This window comes from Hemitrygon akajei, chromosome 3, assembly GCF_048418815.1.
Source record: "Hemitrygon akajei chromosome 3, sHemAka1.3, whole genome shotgun sequence".
NCBI lineage: Eukaryota > Metazoa > Chordata > Chondrichthyes > Myliobatiformes > Dasyatidae > Hemitrygon > Hemitrygon akajei.
The window spans coordinates 114,113,751-114,129,480 of NC_133126.1; the positions used below are offsets into that span (position 1 = coordinate 114,113,751).

Consider the following 15,730-nt stretch of genomic DNA (forward strand, 5'->3'; position numbering starts at 1 on the left):
TACATTTACCCCATCCCTGCCCTGTTTATAATTATCCTACATTTACCCCATCCCTGCCCTGTTTATAATTATCCTACATTTACCCCATCCCTGCCCTGTTTATAATTATCCTACAATTACCCCATCCCTGACACATTTACATCAATCCTACATTTACCCCATCCCTGCCCTGTTTATAATTATCCTACAATTACCCCATCCCTGCCCTGTTTATAATTATCCTACAATTACCCCATCCCTGACACATTTACATCAATCCTACATTTACCCCATCCCTGACCTGTTTGTAATTATCCTACATTTACCCCATCCCTGACCTGTTTATAATTATCCTACATTTACCCCATCCCTGACCTGTTTACAATTATCCTACATTTACCCCATCCCTGCCCTGTTTATAATTATCCTACAATTACCCCATCCCTGCCCTGTTTATAATTATCCTACAATTACCCCATCCCTGACACATTTACATCAATCCTACATTTACCCCATCCCTGCCCTGTTTATAATTATCCTACAATTACCCCATCCCTGCCCTGTTTATAATTATCCTACAATTACCCCATCCCTGACACATTTACATCAATCCTACATTTACCCCATCCCTGACCTGTTTGTAATTATCCTACATTTACCCCATCCCTGCCCTGTTTATAATTATCCTACATTTACCCCATCCCTGCCCTGTTTATAATTATCCTACATTTACCCCATCCCTGCCCTGTTTATAATTATCCTACATTTACCCCATCCCTGCCCTGTTTATAATTATCCTACATTTACCCCATCCCTGCCCTGTTTATAATTATCCTACATTTACCCCATCCCTGCCCTGTTTATAATTATCCTACATTTACCCCATCCCTGCCCTGTTTATAATTATCCTACAATTACCCCATCCCTGACACATTTACATCAATCCTACATTTACCCCATCCCAGACCTGTTTATAATTATCCTACATTTACCCCATCCCTGCCCTGTTTATAATTATCCTACAATTACCCCATCCCTGCCCTGTTTATAATTATCCTACAATTACCCCATCCCTGCCCTGTTTATAATTATCCTACAATTACCCCATCCCTGCCCTGTTTATAATTATCCTACAATTACCCCATCCCTGACACATTTACATCAATCCTACATTTACCCCATCCCTGCCCTGTTTATAATTATCCTACATTTACCCCATCCCTGCCCTGTTTATAAATATCCTACATTTACCCCATCCCTGCCCTGTTTATAATTATCCTACATTTACCCCATCCCTGCCCTGTTTATAATTATCCTACATTTACCCCATCCCTGACACATTTACATCAATCCTACATTTCCCCATCCCTGCCCTGTTTATAATTATCCTACATTTACCCCATCCCTGCCCTGTTTATAATTATCCTACATTTACCCCATCCCTGCCCTGTTTATAATTATCCTACATTTACCCCATCCCTGCCCTGTTTATAATTATCCTACATTTACCCCATCCCTGCCCTGTTTATAATTATCCTACAATTACCCCATCCCTGACACATTTACATCAATCCTACATTTACCCCATCCCTGCCCTGTTTATAATTATCCTACAATTACCCCATCCCTGCCCTGTTTATAATTATCCTACATTTACCCCATCCCTGCCCTGTTTATAATTATCCTACATTTACCCCATCCCTGCCCTGTTTATAATTATCCTACAATTACCCCATCCCTGACACATTTACATCAATCCTACATTTACCCCATCCCTGCCCTGTTTATAATTATCCTACAATTACCCCATCCCTGCCCTGTTTATAATTATCCTACAATTACCCCATCCCTGACACATTTACATCAATCCTACATTTACCCCATCCCTGACCTGTTTGTAATTATCCTACATTTACCCCATCCCTGCCCTGTTTGTAATTATCCTACATTTACCCCATCCCTGACCTGTTTACAATTATCCTACATTTACCCCATCCCTGCCCTGTTTACAATTATCCTACATTTACCCCATCCCTGACCTGTTTGTAATTATCCTACATTTACCCCATCCCTGACCTGTTTATAATTATCCTACATTTACCCCATCCCTGACCTGTTTACAATTATCCTACATTTACCCCATCCCTGCCCTGTTTATAATTATCCTACAATTACCCCATCCCTGCCCTGTTTATAATTATCCTACAATTACCCCATCCCTGACACATTTACATCAATCCTACATTTACCCCATCCCTGCCCTGTTTATAATTATCCTACAATTACCCCATCCCTGCCCTGTTTATAATTATCCTACAATTACCCCATCCCTGACACATTTACATCAATCCTACATTTACCCCATCCCTGACCTGTTTGTAATTATCCTACATTTACCCCATCCCTGCCCTGTTTATAATTATCCTACATTTACCCCATCCCTGCCCTGTTTATAATTATCCTACATTTACCCCATCCCTGCCCTGTTTATAATTATCCTACAATTACCCCATCCCTGACACATTTACATCAATCCTACATTTACCCCATCCCTGACCTGGTTACCATTATCCTACATTTACCCCATCCCTGCCCTGTTTATAATTATCCTACAATTACACTATCCCTGACACATTTCTATCAATCCTACATTTACCCCATCCCTGCCCTGTTTATAATTATCCTACATTTACCCCATCCCTGACCTGTTTACAATTATCCTACATTTACCCCATCCCTGACCTGTTTACAATTATCCTACATTTACCCCATCCCTGCCCTGTTTATAATTATCCTACAATTACTCTATCCCTGACACATTTACATCAATCCTACATTTACCCCATCCCTGCCGTTTATAATTATCCTACATTTACCCCATCCCTGCCATTTGTAATTATCCTACATTTACCCCATCCCTGACCTGTTTACAATTATCCTACATTTACCCCATCCCTGACCCTGCTACGTGCCTCTGGTGAAGAGTAAACCTGCAACCTCGAGGTCAGTGAGGAAATGGTCGGGGAAGGCTTATGAGGCACTCCACGGTTGTTTTGAGGTGACAGACTGGCAGGCACTCTGTGAGCCACATGGAGAGGACATTGATGGACTCACAGAGTGCATCACTGGTTACATCAACTTCTGTGTGGACTGCAATGTTCCGGCAAGAACTGTCCTTTGTTATTCAAATATCAAGCCATGGGTAACAAAGGATATTAAGGACATCCTGAACACTAAAAAGAGGGTGTTTAGAGATGGAAATAGGGAGGAGCTGAGGACAATACAGAGGGACCTGAAAGCCAAGATCAGGGAGGCTAAAGACAGGTATAGGAGGAAGCTTGAGTGGAAACTCCAGCAGAACAACATGAGAAAGGTCTGGAGTGGGATGAGGACCATCACTGGGTTCCGACAAACCAACAACTGTGGAGCTGAAGGCAGTGTGGACAGGGCCAACGAACTTAACCTGTTCTTCAACAGATTTGACTGCGGCCCCTGCCCATCCCCCACATGATTCATCTGTTGTCGGCCCCCAATCAACACATACTCCACTCTCCCCTCCTCACAGCCCCCCACCCTGGTCTCGTGACTACACCCCTCCCACACCTGAAACCACCACGGTGGGCTTCACAGTTGAACAGGTGAGAAGACAGCTGAAACGTCTCCACCCAAGCAAGGCTGCAGGCCCGGATGGTGTCAGCCCCAGGGTGCTCAAAGCCTGTCCCCCCAGCTATGTGGAGTACTTCACCATGTCTTCAACCTGAGCCTGAGTCTCCAGAGGGTTCCTGTGCTGTGGAAGACGTCCTGCCTCGTCCCTGTACCGAAGACGCCGCGCCCCAGTGGCTCCAATGACTACAGACCGGTGGCATTGACCTCCCACATCATGAAGACCCTGGAGAGACTTGTTCTAGAGCAGCTCCGGCCTATGGTTAGGCCACACTTAGACTCCTCCAGTTCGCCTATCAGCCTGGACTAGGAGTTGAGGATGCCATCGTCTACCTGCTGAACCGTGTCTACGCCCACCTGGACAAGCCAGCGAGCACTGTGAGGGTCATGTTTTTTGACTTCTCCAGTGCGTTCAACACCATCCGCCCTGCTCTGCTGGGTGAGAAGCTGACAGTGATGCAGATGGATGCTTCCCTGGTGTCATGGATTATTGATTACCTGACTGGCAGACGTGTGCTTGCAACACTGTGTGTCAGACAGAGTGGTCAGCAGCACTGGGGCTCCACATGGGACTGTCCTGTCTCCCTTTCTCTTCACCATCTACACCTCAGACTTCAACTACAACACAGAGTCTTGCCATCTTCAGAAATTTTCTGATGACTCTGCCATAGTTGGATGCATCAGCAAGGGAGATGAGGCTGAGTACAGGGCGACGTGGGAAACTTCGTCACATGGTGTGAGCAGAATCATCTGCAGCTTAATGTGAAAAAGACTAAGGAGCTGGTGGTGGACCTGAGGAGGGCTAAGGCACCGGTGACCCCTGTTTCCATCCAAGGGGTCAGTGTGGACATGGTGGAGGATTACAAATACCTGGGGATACGAATGGACAATAAACTGGACTGGTCAAAGCACACTGAGGCTGTCTACAAGAAGGGTCAGAGCCGTCTCTATTTCCTGAGGAGACTGAGGTCCTTTAACAACTGCTGGACGATGCTGAGGATGTTCTGCGAGGCTGTGGTGGCCAGTGCTATCGGGCAGTAGGCTGAAGGTAGCAGACACCAACAGAATCAACAAACTTATTCATAAGACCAGTGATCTTGTAGGGGTGGAACTGGACTCTCTGACGGTGGTGTCTTAAAAGAGGATGCTGTCCAAGTTGCATGCCATCTTGGACAATGACTCCCATCCACTCCATAATGTATTGGTTAGGCACAGGAGTACATTCAGCCAGAGACTCATTCCACCGAGATGCAACACTGAGCGTCATAGGAAGTCATTCCTACCTGTGGCCATCAAACTTTACAACTCCTCCCTTGGAGTGTCAGACTCCCTGTGCCAATAGGCTGGCCCTGGACTTATTTCCACTTGGCATGATTAACTTATTATTTAATTATTTATAGCTTTATATGGCTATATTTCTTCACTATTCTTGGTTGGTGCGGCTGTAACGAAACCCAATTTCCCTCAGGATCAATAAAGTATGTCTGTCTGTCTGTTTACAATGATCCTACATTTACCCCATCCTTGACCTATTTACAATTACCCTACATTTACCCCATCCCTGACCTATTTACAATTACCCTACGTTTACCCATTCCCTGACAGATTTACACCAATTCCTGTGTTGAACCTAATTTGTATTTTCTTCACATTCTCATCAACTACCCCCAGATTCAACCGTTCACCTATGGGCACCAATCGATCCACAACCGCCCATGTCTTTGGGAGTGGAGGGGGCGAAATCAAGGGACCTATAGGAAACCCCTGTGGTCACAGGAGGACTATACAACCTCAGTATAGACAGGGCCGAAGGTCAGGATTGAACTGGCATCTCTAGAATAAGAGACATAGGCTCTTGTACCTGCACTAAAATTTAACTGTTATGATATTTGCATTTATAACAGGCACTAGATCAAGAAGCATTTATCCATATGTGGGTGCTTACACCGCGGGTCCAGTCTGGCCACTGCTGAGATCAGAACCACAAGTGTCAGGCAGTAGCAATACTGAGACACTCCCTGTGGTGGTTCCCCCATTCAGAATTCACTCTGCACTTCCGTTAGCACCAGCAATGAAATTCATTTCCTGATTGAGTTTCGGCCCGGTTTGCCCCATATGTATTCTTACTAACTGAAGTTACATGCCAACTTCTTGAGAAATTAGATCTATTTTTTCCCCAACCTGATGGGATTGCATCTACTTACTGTCACAGCTGAGTCTGTTTGATAAATAATGTCAGGTTGCTCAGATTTCACAATCGTGGGATGATTTAACAACTAAATGAAATGTATACATTTCTAGATATAAGCTACTTTGTTGTGGCCAAACAAAGCATGTGGGACATTTGACAGCTCTAACCAATGTTTTGAGGCTGTTTAAACTAGCCAAAGTCACACCCAGATACGATTCAGAGCACTGAACACGGATGAAAATTGCATAAACATAAAGCTGTTATAAACACGAGATTCTGTGGATACTGGAAATCCAGAGCAACACACAAAATACTGGAGAAACTCAGCAGGTTAGGCAGCATCTATGGAAATGAATAAACAGTTGTTGTTTCGGACTGAGACCCTTCTTCAGGACTTCAGCTAGAAGCCGATAGGAGGCAGGAAAGGTGAAGGGCTGAGAAGAAGGAATCTGATTGGAGAGGAGAGTGGACCATGGGAGACAGGGAAGGAGGAGGGGACCTGGGGAGGTGAGGAGAAGAAGTAAAAGGCAAGAGTGGAGAATAGAAAAAGGGAAAAAACATTTTACTAGGAGGAGAAATTGATGTTCATGCTATAAGTTTGGAGGATACATATCTAGTCAGAATTTGAGGTGTGGCCTCATTGTGGCAGAAGAGGAGGCCTTGAGCTGATATGTCAGAATGGGAATGGGGATAAGGATTAAAATGGTTGACTACTAGGAAATTTCACTTTCAGCAGATGGAGCGGAGATGCTTGACAAAGTGGTCCCCCAATTTATATCAGATTTTACCAATTTAGAAGTTGCATTGGGAGCACCAGATGCAATAGATGACCCCCAACAGATCACAGATGGTGTTGCCTCGCCTGGAAGGACTGTTTGTGATCCTGAATGGAGGTGAGGAAAGAGCTGTTGGCTTCCTTTCAGCAGTGGCAAACAATCCCTGGATAGCAGCTGTTGTACTGAATTACTGCAGTGATCTGAAGACAATTGGTTGGATCAACACAATAATGAGCTAGATCTATTGAACCACAGAACATTACAGCATAGTACAGGCCCTTCAGTCCTCCATGTTGTGCCAACCCATATAATCCTTAAAAAAAATACTAAACCCACACTACCCCATAACCCTCTATTTTTCTTTCATCCATGTGCCTGTCCAAGAGGCTCTTAAATACCCCTAATGTTTTAGCCTCCACCACCATCCCTGGCAAGTCTTTCCAGGCACTCACAACCCTCTGTGTAAAAAACTTACCCCTGATGTCTTCCCTAAACTTCCCTCCCTTAATTTTGTACATATGCCCTCTGGTGTTTGCTATTGGTGCCCTGGGAAACAGGTACTGGCTATCCACCCTATCTATGCCTCTCATAATCTTGTAGACCTCTATCAAGTCCCCTCTCATTCTTCTACGCTCCAAAGAGAAAAGTCCCAGCTCTGCTAACCTTGCGTCATATGACTTGTTCTCCAAACCAGGCAACATCCTGGTAAATCTCCTCTGCACCCTCTCCATAGCTTCCACATCCTTCCTATAATGAGGTGACCAGCATTGAACACAATACTCTAAATGTGGTCTCACCAGAGATTTGTAGAGTTGCAACATGACCTCTCTACTCTTGAACTCAATCCCCCTGTTAATGAAGCCTAGCATCCCATAGGCCTTCTTAACTACCCTATCAACATGTGCAGCAACCTTGAGGGATGTATGGATTTGAACCCCAAGGTCCCTTTGTTCATCCACACCCTTAAGTAACTGACCATTAATCCTGTACTCAAGTCTTCTGGTTTGTCCTTCCAAAATGCATCACCTCACACTTATCTGGTTTGAACTTCATCTGCCATTTTTCTGCCCAACTCTGCAGCCTATTGATATACTCTTGTAACCTTCGATAACCTGCAGCTCCACCCACAATTCCTCCAATCTTTGTGTGATCCGCAAACTTACTCACCCATCCTTCTGCCTCTACATCCAGGTCATTTATAAAAATCACAAATAGCAGGGGTCCCAGGACAGATCCCTGTGGCACTCCACTAGTCACCGACCTCCAGGCAGAATACTTTCCTTCCACAACTACCCTCTGCTTTCTTCCTTTAAGCCAATTTTTTAATCCAAACAGCCAAGGCTCCACTTATCCCATGCCTCATGACTTTCTGAATGTGTCTCTCATGAGGGACCTTGTCAGATGCCTTGCTAAAGTCCATGTAGACCACATCCACTGCCCTACCCTCATCAATTTCTTTTGTTACCTCTTCAAAAAACTCAATCAGGTTCATGAGGCACAATCTTCCCTACACAAAGCAATGTTGACTATCCATGAGTAGACCGTACTTCTCCAAATGCTCGTAGATCCTATCCTTAAGAATCCTTTCCGGTAGATTGAAGACCACCAATGTTGATTGAGTTGATTAGTTGGCTAAATCACCTCGATCTACAGAGTTGTTTTACAATAACTGGGGCACGTAGTGTAGTGGTTATGGTGCTACAGAGAACAACGTGCACAAATTCTCCCTCAGTCCTTTGGGTTTATGGCACTGTGCATTGTCTCTTGCTGAAGTTTGATTGAATTTTTGAAAGTGGGGGTAGAATACATGGAACCACCAATGAATTTTGTATTTAACATGTCACCAGTGACGCACTCCCGGACATGAGATAATAATCCTTCCATGGCAGTTGGATTATTAGGTATCTATTGCTCAGTTATTGTAGGTCTGTAATATTGTTGCGCAAACCCATCTGATTCACTAATGCCCTTCAGGAGGGAAATTCTTCTGCCCACATTTGCTCTGGCTGAAATGTTACTATAGTTCCTCCCCACCTAGACAGAGAGGTACAAGTGGTCTAGTATGCCTTGCATCTCTACCAAACCACTCCTCGTAGCTCAGGAGCTAAAGGCAACACCATTTCATTCAAGAGATCAAAATAGACAGGGTATTTCAAAACATTTTATGAAGATATTGTCACAGAGCTGGGGATCAGTTGAGTTTGTGAGTGAAATCATTGAAGGCGAATGCCTGGGAATGAAATTCTGAACAAGGCAAAGTGTACAGTTATGGCAATCAGGTGTAGTCATGGCCAGTGCTGTCTTTGGGAGTGATGGACTGTGACTACCAGGTGTTTGATGATTGGCAGGTCATGAGGTTGATGCCGAGGATCGAGGCATGGTGGACCAGAAGTTGGAAGACCAGAAGTCATGGTCCATTGGTCAGAGCTCTGGGTCTGTGAATCTTTGCATGTCCACTGCTGCAGTTGAAGGCCCGATGCCTGCTTGTCAGATTCTGAATCCAAATCTGAGTCCGAGTTTAGGTCCAAGCTTGTTTTGCTGTTGTTGCTTTGTCACATGTTGTGTACTGTTCGTTGTGATCTGTGTTGTTCTGCTGAACGTTGTCAGCATGCTATGTTGGCATTGACGACACATGAGCTTCCCCCAGCACACCCTTGGGCATGTGTTTGTTGCTCAGATGATGCATTTTACTGTATGTTTCAGTGTACACGTGATAAATAAACTTGAATCTTGAACATCGAACTACAGCCCACTTTGTCTGTGCAGACCAAATTAAATTAATCTCATCTGCCTATACGTGATACATATCCTTCCATTACTGTGTTGGTCAAAATGTCTCTTAAATGTCATTATCATGTCACTGTCTACCACCATGCCTGGCAACACTCTCCAGGCATTTACCACTCCCAGAGTAAAAAGAAGGCTTGCCCCAAATATCTCCCTTAAACTTTGCCCCTCAAACCTTAAAGACAAGGCTTCTTGTATTTGACATTTCTACCTTGGGAATCAGACAACACTATTTGTGCCTCTCATGATTTTATGAAGTTCTATCAGGTCGTCCCTCACCCTCCAAAACCCTCCTGCAATGGGTGATTAGAACTACACACAATACTCCAAAAGTGGCCTAACCAATGGTTTATACAACTGTAAAGTAACTTCCTGACTTCTATATTCAATGCCCCAAGCAATTAAGCCGAGCATACCATACACCCTCTTTACCACTCTGTCATTTTTGTTGCCACTTTAGGAGCTGTGGGCTTGGTCCCAAAGATGTTCCACCCAAAGTGGACCTTGACAGATTTTTCAGGCCCTGTCACCTTGTAAGCAGCAGGTGTTGATGGGGCAAATTATGAACTGGGGACCTTGTAAGCAGCTGAGTCAACAAGAACTTTGCCCATTTTCCACCTTCAGTTGTTTCTTATGGAACCACAGATTTGCTGGAACAGTTGTTTCTTCAATACAATATTTTAACAATATAGTACTGGCCTAATGACATTTTGTTTCAAGTTGCAGGGACAATCTTAATAATTGTCCCCTGCAATTTAAATCACACTATCATCCAAAATGCACCCACTGTTGCTCAGCACTTAAGGGGTACAGTGAGGGGACTTTTCAATAAATCTCATACTTTCTTGATCAAAATTGAAGTCAGTGGATGGATAGAGGTGTGTCTATTTTATGTGAGATGTACCAGGAAAAGGGTGATGAATGTAGAACATGGGTCAGTACATGTAACCGTGATGTTGTGGCCATTACAGAGACTTAGCTGTCACAAGGGCAAGAATGACTACTGAACGTTCCAGGGTTTAGATGTTTCAAATGAGACATGGGGGGTGGGGGTGGTAAAAGAGGTGAGAGTATGGATCTGCTAATTAGAGATAGTATTACAGCCGCAGAAGGGGAGGAAGGTGTGGAAGATTTGTCTACTGAATCAGTATGGGTGGAAGGCACACAATCATTCTATTGGGAGTAATCCATAGACATTGAAAGAGATAACATCAGATAATATGGAGAAGTATTTAACTGAGGGAGGGTGAATTATGATGTTATTTGGCATGAAGTTGGGAGCGTAAATTGGGAACAAATGTAATCAGGGAAATATATGACGGAAGTGTGGAGATTGTTTAGGGAGTACTTGCTGGTGGTTCTGGATAGGTTTGTCCCATTGAGGTAGGGAATGGATGGTTGGGTGAAGGAACTGTGGTTGGAAGGAGATGTGGAACATCTAACCCAGAGGAGAAAAGAAGCATATTTAAGTTTTAGGAAGCAATGATGAGGCAGGACTCTAGGGAGTTACAAGGTAGCCAAAAAGGAGCTTAAGAATGGACTTACAAGAGCTAGAAGGGGGCATGAGAATGTCTTGCTGAGTAGGATTAAGGAAAATCCTAAGGCGTTCTACATGTACGTGAAGAACAGGAGAGTGACTAGAGTAAGGGTAGGATTGTTCAGGGAGAAGAGGAAACATGTGCCTGGAGTTGAAGAATGGAGGAGAGGTCTTTAATGAATACTTTGCATCAGTATTCATTAGTGAGAGAGACCTTAACAATTTTGAAGACAGTGCTGAGTAGGCTGATATGCCAGAACATGTCGATGTTAAGGAGGAGAATGTGCTGGAACCTCTGAAAAACATTAGGATGGATAAGTCCCCAGTACCAGACAGGATATGCCCCAGTATTACTAGGGGAAGCGAGGGAAGAGATTGCTACTCTTTAGTGACGATCCTTACAACTTCAGTGGCGTTTGATAAGGTTCCCCATGGTAGGCTCATTCATAAATTCAGGATGCATGGGATTCAGGGAAACGCGGCTATGTAAATTCAGAATTGGCTTGGCTGTAGAACACAGAGGGTTGTTGTAGATGGAGCGTTTGCTGTCTGGAGGTTGGTGTTCCACAGGGATCTGTTCTGGGACCCCTGCTCTTTGTGATTTTTATAAATGTCCTGGATGAGGAAGTGGAAGGATGGGTTAGTAAATTTGCAGATGATACAAAGGCTGGTGGTGATGTGGATAGCATAGAATATTGTCAAGGGTTAGAATGGAACACTGATAGGATGCAAAGCTGGGCTGAAAGTGGCAGATGGAGTTCAACCTGGAAAAGTGTAATGTGAATAACTTTGGAGGGCCCAATTTGAAGATGGAACACAAGGTTAATGGCCAGTAGAGGAACAGAGTGATCTTGATGTCCAATTTGAAGTTGCTGTGCTAATTTACAGGATTGCTAAGAAGGTATACAGTGTATTAGCTTTCATTGAGTTCAAGAACTGTGACGTAATGTTGCAGCTGTATAAAACCCTGGTAAGAGCACACTTAGAATATTGTGTTCAGTTATGGTCACGTCAATATAGGAAGGAATCTGAGTACTAAATACACTGCGATTGCATCTGCTGTACACCTAGTGTGGTGATAGGAAAACTGCAGCAGGACCAGGTCCTTGCCTAGGCAGGAGTTGATTTCTGGCTATGACCAACCTCTCAAAGCACTTCATCACAGTAGATGAGAGTGCACTAGGAAATAGCAATTGAAGCAGCTTATTTTGCTCTTCTCTGGTACTGATATTATCATCGCTCTTTAGAAATAGGTGGAAACAACTGTACGTAGTGGTGAGAGATTGAAGATGTCCTTGAACATTCCCACCAGTTGGTTGGCACAGGTTTTCAATGCCCTACCAGGTACACCACTGGAGCCTGACGTTCACATGCAAGGTTTCACTGGTTATTCTGCTGAGTAGCTTTCAGATGCATTCCAAGCACATCTTACTAATTTTTGTATGAAATAAGGTGAAAAATCATTATTACCATTTTGAAAAGCCAAACCAACAAAGAGAGGTCAGTGGGATCTGTTTTCAGGGGTTCAAAGTTCATAAGAGGTTCAAAGTAAATTTTATTATCAAAATGTATATTTGTCACCATATAAAACCCTGAGATTCATTTTCTTGTGTGGGCATACTCAACCAATCTATTGAAGAGTAACTATAACAGGATCAATGAAAAATCAACCAGAGACAATGAACTGCGTAAATACAAATATAAATAAACAACAATAAATAGCAACAACATGAGGTGAAGAGTCCTTGAAAATTAGTTTGTTGGTTGTGGGAACATTTCAATGATGGGGCAAGTGAAGATAAGTGTAGTTATCCCCTTTTGTTCAAGAACCTAATGGTTGAGGGATAGTAACTGTTCTTGAACCTGGCAGTGCAAGTCCTGAGGCTCTTGTACCTTCTACCTGATGGCAGCAGCAAGAACAGAGCATGATCTGGGTGGTGGGGTTCCTTGACCCACGATTAGCAAAGGACGAGGAGGTAAACCTATTACTGCTGCTGTAAAGGCAACTATTGCCAATGAGCACCACAGAGCCATTCCTCTATCAGAACCGGACTGTTCGGTTTTCTCCCCCAATTTCCTTCATAGACTCTTCTATATTAATTAAGGTGGTATCTTGGAGTATCACCTCATAAGGATACACTGTTGCTCAGGGAGGGGTCAAATATGAGTTGACACCTGTTTTCCATTACTTGCCTTGCAGTTATCAGCCTATCCTCTCAGGTTTCTTTCTATTTTTCCTTGTCATTATCTTGACATTAGTGCCCTTGGCAAAAGCTGCCAGTATGTTGAAATTACTCGCCCTTCTCCAGAGGCTTTTAATTTAGATTTTTCACAATGTATGATTTCAACAATCATCCAGATCCACGATAGTTGGGCAAGTGATTGAATAATGCCAGATCATTACCACCATCCTCGTTGAACTGCCTCAGTTCATAATCATGGGTTTTCACTAGTATATAGTAAATGATCGAAAAGTTATCCATTTTTAAAACTGCTTTTCTCTTACTTCAATTTCTAGGCTAGAGAAGACAATAGAGGAACTGACACTTCAGTACCAGAAATTGGATCAGAATGCAAAGACTCTCATGCAGTCCTTTGACCCGCACTGTGCAAACATTGCAGAACAAACTGGACAGGATGAGATGTGGTCAATGCTCCTGGAGGAGAGGTGAGAATAAGTATTAGTGAAAGCTCGTAAGGACTTTGTGATCCTGGAGACTGGGAGATTTGGAGAGGAGTTTTGGATTTTGTTTGTTTTTAATTAAATTGGCCAGAGGGTATCAGAACATTAGGGGGGAAAGTCATTTTATTCCTATGTTACAAGAATTACCCCTTGGGATAATGATCAGGGAAGCACAGAGAGAATCTGTAATCCACAACAAGTGCCTTTATTGTCTCAACAGATGAACACGTGAACTTACACAACCAATTACCTGTGTGCACACCTTTTCAGTTTTCTTGACTTTGCATGAACTGTCAAAGAACATAAAACATAACACCAGTTAAAAAGGAGTTTCACCTACTGGCCACATGTTCCTCATAGTCCTGTTTCAAATCTCCACGTCTGTGGGGTCTGCGATGGTGAACCTCCTACCGAGTCATCACTGGCTTCTATGTGAAAATCTTTGCTCTTATGCTCATTTCTTACCATTCAAATATTGCATTCCAGTGTCATTGGCTGTAGGTCATGTGTTTGACCTTTAACACCTTTTCATTGGCTCAGTTCCAGGCTAGCACCCATTCCCAGCAAGTGACAATCAGTTGTTTATCGCTCTTCATTCTCAACTAGCAACCAGCTAGAAACACACAGAGCAAATACAGACCCTGACAGTCACAAACCTGAATGTTATATGTAACCAAAGAACACCTCACAAATAACTTCTTGTTTGGAAATTATCCCTAGTTCAGCAGATTATCTGAGACATCATTGTCTTTAAAACACTGATCAGGCCAAGTGACTTTAACTCACAAAATGGAGAACACAGTCTCTTCATAAAATGGCAGCCTCCATCTCCTCCCTCATGGCAAGAATAAAGGCAATTGGTCTGTCTGCTTCTACAATCGTTGATTCATTTGAATTCAGTGATTTGTACATTATAGTTCTTTATGGCCAAACAAAAACAAAAATAGAGACTTTTTAGCTCGGTTCAACTGATTCCAAATGGGATTTTCATTCTAGCCAGAATCTAGATGCAGTAAGTTTCAAGATTAATGAATTCATGCATAATTTAAAGTAAGACAACATATTAGAAACAGGAAGGGGTCAATAACTCTACTGGGTGTTTTTTATAGACCACCCAATAGTAACACAGACACCGAGGAGCAGATAGGGAGACAGATTCAGGAATGGCGCAATAACAACAGGGTTGTCGTGATGGGAGATTTTAATTTCCCCAATATTGATTGGCATATCCTTACAGCAAGGAGCTTAGATGGGGTGGAGTTTGTTAGGTGTGTTCAGGAAGGTTTCTTGACACAATATGTAGATAAGACGACAAGAGGAGAGGTTTTACTTGATCTGGTGTTGGGAAATGAACCTGGTCAGGTGTCAGGTCTCTCACTGGGAGAGCATCTTGGAGATAGTGATCACAATTCTATCTCCTTTACCATAAAATAGGAGAGGGATAGGAACAGACAAGTTAGGAAAGCGTTTAATTTGGAGTAAGGGGAAATATGAAGCTATCAGGCAGGAACTTGGAAGAATAAATTGGGAGCAGATGTTCTCGGGGAAATGTATGGCAGAAATATGGCAAATGTTCAGGGGATATTTGCATGGGGTTCTGCATAGGTACATTCCAATGAGACAGGGAAAGGATGGTAGGGTACAGGAACCATGGTGTACAAAGGTTGTTGAAAATCTAGTCAAGAAGAAAAGCTTACGAAAGATTTAAAAAACTAGGTAATGATAGAGATCTAGAAAATTATAAGGCTAGCAAGAAGGAGTTGAAGAATGAAATTAGGAGAGCCAGAAGGGGCCATGAGATGGCCTTTGGCGAGCAGGATTAAGGAAAACCCCAAGGCATTCTACAAGTATGTGAAAAGCAAGAGGATAAGACGTGAGAGAATAGGACCAATCAAGTGTGATAGTGGAAAAATGTGTATGGAACTGGAGGAGGTAGCAGGATACTTAATGAGTACTTTGCTTCGGTATTCACTATGGTAAAGGACCTTGGCGACTGTAGGGATGACTTACAGTGGACTGAAAAGCTTGGGCGTATAGACTTTAAGCATGAGGATGTGCTGGAGCTCTTGGAAAGCATCAAGTTGGATAAGTCAGCGGGATGTACCCAGGCTACT

General features: G+C 43.3%; 1 protein-coding gene across 1 annotated transcript in view; it reads left to right on the top strand.

Annotated features, from left to right (window-relative positions):
• The window catches only part of LOC140725317 (single-pass membrane and coiled-coil domain-containing protein 1-like), a 60,009-nt gene that overhangs the window by 36,747 nt on the left and 7,532 nt on the right, over positions 1–15,730 (top strand). Inside the window, exon 2 of the mRNA XM_073040632.1 lies at positions 13,452–13,601. Coding sequence (XP_072896733.1) covers positions 13,452–13,601 — 150 coding nt within the window. The remainder of the gene's footprint in view (positions 1–13,451; positions 13,602–15,730) is intronic.